Source organism: Larimichthys crocea, chromosome III (assembly GCF_000972845.2).
Source record: "Larimichthys crocea isolate SSNF chromosome III, L_crocea_2.0, whole genome shotgun sequence".
Taxonomy (NCBI): domain Eukaryota; kingdom Metazoa; phylum Chordata; class Actinopteri; family Sciaenidae; genus Larimichthys; species Larimichthys crocea.
Window position 1 is genome coordinate 6461061 of NC_040013.1, and position 7500 is coordinate 6468560.

Below are 7500 nucleotides of genomic sequence, written 5' to 3' on the forward strand. Positions count from 1 at the left end.
CATCGAGGAAGCAGCTTGCGAATTTCCCAAAATGTTAAACTCTTCCTTTTACCACGCACGCAATAGACTCAGATGCAGCCAAACCACATGCTAAAGGTAGTAGAGACCTGCATATATTTTCAATTCCTCATAGGCACTTAAACGGTACATTTGGTAGTTTTCAACCGGTTTCATTTCCAGAGATGTATAGTAACGAAGTAGAACTACTTAACTACTGTACTTAAGTACTAAAATGCAGTATCTGTACTTTTTTGGAGTATTATTTTTTTCCCCAACTTCCACTTTTACTGCACTGCATATTTTTGATGAATTTAATACTTTTACTCCGATACATTTTTCATGTGCTGAATCGTTACTCGTTACTACTGTAGCGTCCAGCCGGACACGTGATGAATGACAAGGCGTTATCGAACAAACCTGCATTTATTGCTGAACGCTTTGGTTCCAGGACTCGGTGACTGTCAGCCATAACCACGCCAAAAAACCAACATAACAGTCCCGGTCTCACATCAATCTCGCTCGTGCGCCGTACGTCATACACTTGACTCACCCAGGCGTGCGCGCTCTCACCTGCTCCCCCGCCCCCCTCGCTCTCGCATTCATTCAGACGCATTCACAGACCTCACCCAGCACTCTACCATGAACATTGTAACAGTGTGACATTAGAAGTTGTGCCTTAATAAATATTTGAAATAATATAAACAACAGTACTTGTACTTTTACTTTCAGTACTTGAGTAGCAATTTTTTTTACATACTTCTACTTGCAATACTTAAGTACAAAACATTTTGAATACTTTAGTACTTTTACTTAAGTATGGTGTTTAAAGACCACTTCAACTTCTACTCAAGTCAGTTTTTTGATATAGCACTTGTACTTCTACTCCACTCCTTTACTCCAGTACTTTATACATCTCTGCTCATTTCTCAGGTACGCGTGATAATCTGATTACTTGTCCCCCATTAGGCACTTAGACAGAAAAGCATGGGAAAATAAGGCGGAAACGCAGGTTGAAAAATACCCGCACGTTACCCTTCAAGAGAGGATCTTTGAACTACATGAGTGCGGTAAAACCAGTACATCAAAAAAATGCCTACTCAGGATATCTGTGAATGGGGAACAAGTGTCTGCAGTTAGTTTGGTTTGACAACACAGTCCTGATCAACACTGAGGACAACAGCAGCAGTAAAGAGCCTTTAGCGTCCTCAGCTGTCGCCAACATTATAGTTCTGGGCTCCACTAAGTGAACTGCGGTGCGGTCTGTAAGGTCTGTCAAAAGAATCCCAACCAAATTACAGGAAACAACCTCGAAATGCAACATTTTATGGTGCATCATGCGTTGCTCACAGTACAGGCATTCGGAACCGGAGCCAAAACCTCTAATCTCACAAAAGGATCCCAAATATCTGTCCAATTAATGTGCAACTACTGAACCCATGTGATTTTGTTTATAAGCTGTGGTTGGCTTGTTAATTGTGCAATGTGAACATAAATAAATAAAACCAAAAAAAAAAAGTAAATTTTCCCATTGGAGTCTGACCAAAGAAAGCATGTAGCGTGCAGTGTTTGCACCCTGAGGTGAAAGCTTCGTTTGTGCAAAGCAGTGCCTGTTTTTGAAAGAATATACACGCAATGGTACATTGTTGAGGGAAGTGGCATAGTGGAAGTGTATTTGAATACCAGGTGCAAATATAATCCACCACTCTGAGGCAAATATTACCAGTCGCAGTGGTGATGATTTATTTGACTTTTGCGTACTTTCAGATTCACATCAAGACACTCCATGGCACACCAACAGTGAGCAGAGCCGCTCTGCAGACGAGCTGTCTGTCTCTGTTGTTTAATTGGTTGTTTGGGAGGAATTTTAACTGAATTGCAGTTGGAATTCAGCTAAATTGAATTGCGGCCGGGCTTGCAGAGGGCGGAGCAGCAGACTCGGGCAGCAGACGGAGGGAGGGAGAGTGAAGGAAAATGGTTTGACTCTGGAGCCTTTCAACAAGCTCGAACAGGAAGTCATTGGACGTGAAACATGCACGCCCCGAACAAAACAACCACACATACACGCACACGTGTGTACACAAGCTGAAACAAAGGAGGAAGATGGTCAATTTGGAATGCATTCCTATTCCTCCTCCTCCTCCTCCTCCTCCTCCTCCTTCCCCCTTGCATGAGTCAGTGTGTGTTGATGGACCTACAGTAAAAAATACAGCAGCAGCTCGGTCACAGATGAGTAAAGAGAAGATTGGAAAGAGAAGGAAGACACAAAGCTTAAACGATGAAGACATGTGGGGGGAAAAAACACCATGTGGAGGGAGGACATAGTGATGAGGGGACGGGGGTCAAATGTGAAGTTTTCATGTAAACACACTGCACTGCCCTCAGGCACTTTCTGTGTGTGTGTGTCCTAATTCTTTTCTCACTTTGCCAAGTCCTTAAAGGAATACAGCTTTAAGGACATGTTTTTGGGACAGCAGCCTATTGGTCATCCTCTCTGTCAGAACACAGACAGACACTAAAATAAACTTTGTCCCCAGTGGACATTGTCTCTGAGCTTCAACCTTGAAAACTCTGCTTGGAGACGAGCAGCTCTTTTATTAGATTACAGTTGGATTTGTTACGTCCAGGTTATCAATGCATCTTAAATATTTCATAATAAAACCAGTTGCTACTGGGAGTACTGGGTGCATTTCCTTTGGGTGACCTTCAGTGTCTTCAGAAGTGTTCTGAACTTGTAAAAAACTGCATGGCTACAGGAATAGTTTACAAGATTTGGAAACGCTGCCTTCATACCAGGTATTCAAATGCCACATTAAGAAAAGGTTTCATGAAGGATTCGATTGTGTAATACAGTCAGGCTAAAAGGTTCTGTGCTATGATGTTATCGTTAAGCAGAAAAGTTTTTAGCATTTTTATAAGAAGCTGTGGTAACTACTCTACGCTGCCACCCTGGCTCGGTTTCTCTTGTAAGATCGATAACGTATCTCAGGAGACTTTCTGGTTAAATAAGGGTTTGTGATAATGGTGAAGCAGCCAGACATGGATTGATTTTGGGATATAATTATGACAAATAAGGTGATTATCAAGAAGGCTTGCAGACAGCCTTGCCTCTACACTCCATTTTCATTGATTGTATTAGAAATTTGACGAAGACATTTCTGACAAGCTGTGGACAATGGAAACAGAATTATTAGAAGATGTCTAACTAAGCAGGATTACTGATGTATGCACTGTAGCTGCAACTCCTAATTACTTTTAGCACAGATTGATTCATCAGTTAATGGTTCAGTTCATAAAACTGAAGCAAAACGTAATGCATTTCAAAGAACTTAATGTCATCTTCAAGTTGACTCATAAGTCCAGCACTCAACAACATTCAATTTACGATAATAGAGAAGCATGAAATCCTCCTGTTTACAAAGCTGGAAGCAGAGAATCTGATTAATTAATCAATTATTCAGATTAATTAAAAAAAGTTCATTTAAAAGTGATATTTCCGGCACTCTACTGATGTGCAGAGAAGATGACTCCATATTACCAACTTACTTAGATCGTGCAATGTCTTTTATTTAGTCACGACGCATTAGATGACTGTTTGATTTACTTGTCTTAATGCAGCGTTTACATTTTGGATTAGGCAGGAAATCTGCAAGACGGCTTTATGGAACAAAGCCGAAGGATCTACAGTTTCCTCTGTGAGTTTCTTGTAAGTTCGGACCTAGTCGGATGTTAAATGGCAAATGGACTAGTATTTATAAACCGCCTTTCTGATCTACAGACCACTCGGAACGCTTTTACAACACTTGTCACATCCATCAGGAGCGGTGCAGCGCTTCCTATCCGCTAAGCTCACCCATCCACACACTTTCAATACGCCAACTTCACAGCTGTCAGGAGCAATTTGGGAGTCAGTATCTTGGACTTTGAACAGGAACTGAACCAGCAATCCTCCGATCGCTCTACCACCTGAGCCACATGTCCCAAGAACTTATGGAAGATGTGAAGCCACCAGACTCACTAAATATCTGCACTGAATGAACCCTAGAACAGACCTTTTCACATCATTTCTGCATGCAGGTAAACCATGTGGTGAGCAAAGGCGGCGGAGGCCGAAACACACTCTCTGAACCCAACAGCTGATTGTTTGCTATCACTGACATTTTTTATGATCTTAGATTATCTAAAATGCGTCTTTCTCATCATACTAACATATTAAGTTGTTAATCAGACTGGAGAGGAAGTCTTGGCCCGGATATCCGGAATAAGGACAACATTGGCTGTTGCCCTGAGAGGCTAAATTGTTGTCAGATGGTAGCCGATGGTTTCCTAGATTGCACGCTTCGTGATCTACATAATCCTAAATGGTGAGACAGCCTCCATCGAGTTCATTTGAGGAATCTAACTGGTTTGAATCTGTCCCATCACATCAAACCTGACGTTAAACAACAGAGCATCTCTGACATCTCGTGCCCGAATCCTGGCGTCTTTCTTGTTTTCTCCTTCCTCTCTCGAAAACATTCATCCACCGTGATTCATTTGTTGATTTCGGTGGGAAACAAGGGAGATGAAAGACAGACAAGGAGAAAGCATGCACATGTTTCAGAGCATTCACACACTTAATCACCAGCATAACCATTTCCTGGGAATTCCCTTTGCGAGAATGAGAGAGAGAGACACACACACAGAGAGTTAGTGTGTGTGAGAGAAAGAAAGGAAATCAAAAGGACATGGTATTCACTGTTTGCGTGACAAGAACCATCTTCGGAGGCCAGGCGCTTATGCACACACCATTATCATAACAGTGTGTGAAGCTGTTGCTAATAAGTTGTTTTACTTTCAAACACAACACGTATGTGTGTGTGTGTTATTAATTCTTCATTGGATGTGTGAGTCAGTGCCACACCTGAATATTCATATTTGAAAAGTTGACTTATGATAACAGACTGCTGGATCGTCCACTGAAAGATATCAATGATACACACAAACTTGCATGCAATTGTGCTGTAAATCTAAGGCAGGGGTTTCCAAATGGAAGACGCAGGCCTGCAGTCAGAGCCAGATCAGCCAACAACTCAGTTAATCATTCATGGCCGCTCAGACACATGGACACACACACACCTACTTTCGCTATGGAGAAGATTGCAGAAGGGCCACGCGCTCTGAGTCACACACACACACACACACACACACACACACACACACACACACACACACACACACACACACACGATTATTACGGTCAATGACACGGGCAGGCGCATGTCAGGGTTGCCAGACATGCTGCTGCAGAAATCCGCGGAAGGAAAAGTAGAGCAAACATTGTTTTCGCACAAACAACAACAAACGTGTTAATTAAGCTTTAATTTAATTATTTAAAAAAAGAGAGAAAAGTGATGATCTCCATCCAGACAGGTGCTTTCTCCTCTCTAATGCGCGCTGGGGGTGAGGGGTAGGGGGGAGAGGGTGTAAGAGGGCGTCTGAACTGAACCCGAGTCCGAGGAAAACCGGCTTGACAAGAATTCAACATAACACAACACACACATTCAAGCACTGCTGCCTGCTGGCAACTATAGGGGGATTTTCTAGTTGAGTATCTGATACACACACACACTTGCAAATATAGTGGGCTTCTGTCCTCAGAGCGCACGATTAAGAGGTTATGCACACACACACACACACCTGCACCCCACCTACACACACACACACATCAGTCTCGTGTGTCACTTCAAAACAGTGGGCCTACTGTCAAAAGCAGGCTGTCATGTTGTCTCATGTTGTCTCATGTTGTCTCATGTCTCTGGGTTGATAACATCAGGAGCTCTTCTTTGATCAAGAAACTGACTCATTTCACTTGTGCTATCTTAACACGTTTCAAACATTCTCACCTCGTCCCATTTGACGAACTTGCCCCCCTTCTTCAGCGCTTCGTGGACGGACACGGGTTTGAGCTGCAGCGCATGGACTCCCGGCTTGGCCCCGGCCATGGCGAGGGACTCCCTGCCCGGGTGCCAACGCCTAAACCCCGGCTACGGCGAGCTGGACTCCTCGGAAGGAACAAAAAACGCTCTTCCTTCCTCCACTTCCACACCGGAGCTTCTTTTTTTCTTTTCCCGTGGAGAGTTAATTGGAGGGTTGGAGTGTCTGAAGTTTTTCCAGACAGAGATCTTAAAAGTTAGTGGACCTCACCGAGAGTTTGAAGAACATGAGGAGTAAGATCCAGAGTGAGAAACACACAACTTGGCTGTCTCAGCGCGCACCGCTGCTGTCTTGTCCGCGTCCACGCAGCGCGGTGGCGCGCCTCTAACTCCCCCTTTTTATTCTAAGCTTTGATTCATATATTTGTTTATTTATGCGGGATCCTTTAATCACGCACTTGAGCCCAGAGAGAAAGATCCTTTCCTTCCTTCCTTCCTCCCATCTGGTCGACCCCTCTCCTCTCGCCTCTCTCGCTCCTCTACCAACTTTCTCTGCTTCCTCTCTCTCTTGTCGCCTCCGACGCGTTTCGTCTTTTCTCCTCCTCCTCTCCTCCCTGCATGTTTTCTGTGGTGGGGAAAAAAAAGAGAAGATTCCGCGAGGAGAGAAAGAGAGGGAGAAGGACAGCGTCAGATAGCGCCGAGTGAATGAGAAATGAGAGAGAGAGAGGAGGGAGGGAAGTCAGAGTTTGGGTGAAAGGGGTGTGTTTTAATTCAGTTCCTCTGTCTGCCACTCTGCAAGTCTCCCAAAATTTACAGTTTGTACATTCATGTGAACATGATAGTGTGTATGCTTTTATGATATAACACAAAATCATCATCATATTCTCAGAATGTCTGCTGGAACTTAAAGGTGCACACCAGTGATTTGGTATTGTGCTGCCTTATTGGATATTTGGATATTTGGATATATTGGATTGCATATTGGAAATATATTATTAGTATAGCTTCAGAAACTACAAAATTTAAGATTCCCTCTGACCCAAGAATATGGATATACAAGCTTTACTAAAAAAGTATTTTACATTACTTACGGGTACAGTGGATTAAAACTGGTATTTTGCAGTATCACAAGTTTCCTCCACAGTGGGGAAATGAATTGACACCCTATAGCACATCTGAATAAATCTTATTCCGTGTGAAAAGGAATCCAGAGAAATATGAAAAGATATTGGTCTCTTTTCTGGCTTTACATCACTTTATCTATCCTGTCCACCAAACTTTTGTCATTCTCTGATTATTTGTGACATCATACAGCACTTAATTGTATTTTATTTTGCTTTTTAGATGTAACCCACGGGTGAACTCCTTTGCCTTGTGTAAATATACATATGAAATGGCTTTCCTTGTAAATACACCCTTCATTTGACTCTTTGATGCAATATCTGCGGGGAGTCACTCTTTAGTTTAACCCAAGCTATCGTCCATTCAAGGCCTGTGTGACACACCACTAAAGGAAATAGTCTGACATGTTGGGAAAGTCTGTACTTTCTACATGAGAAAAAGACGATAAGATCAATTCTGCTCTCAT

At 42.9% G+C, this 7500-nt stretch overlaps 1 protein-coding gene across 2 annotated transcripts in view; it reads right to left on the reverse strand.

Annotated features, from left to right (window-relative positions):
* Positions 1 to 5981, reverse strand: part of plcb3 (phospholipase C, beta 3 (phosphatidylinositol-specific)) — a 57801-nt gene extending 51820 nt beyond the window's left edge. For both annotated transcript variants that reach the window (XM_027278153.1, XM_019255642.2), the window contains exon 1: positions 5883 to 5981. In XM_027278153.1, coding sequence (XP_027133954.1) covers positions 5883 to 5981 — 99 coding nt within the window. The remainder of the gene's footprint in view (positions 1 to 5882) is intronic.
* Positions 5982 to 7500: the final 1519 nt, after the last annotated feature.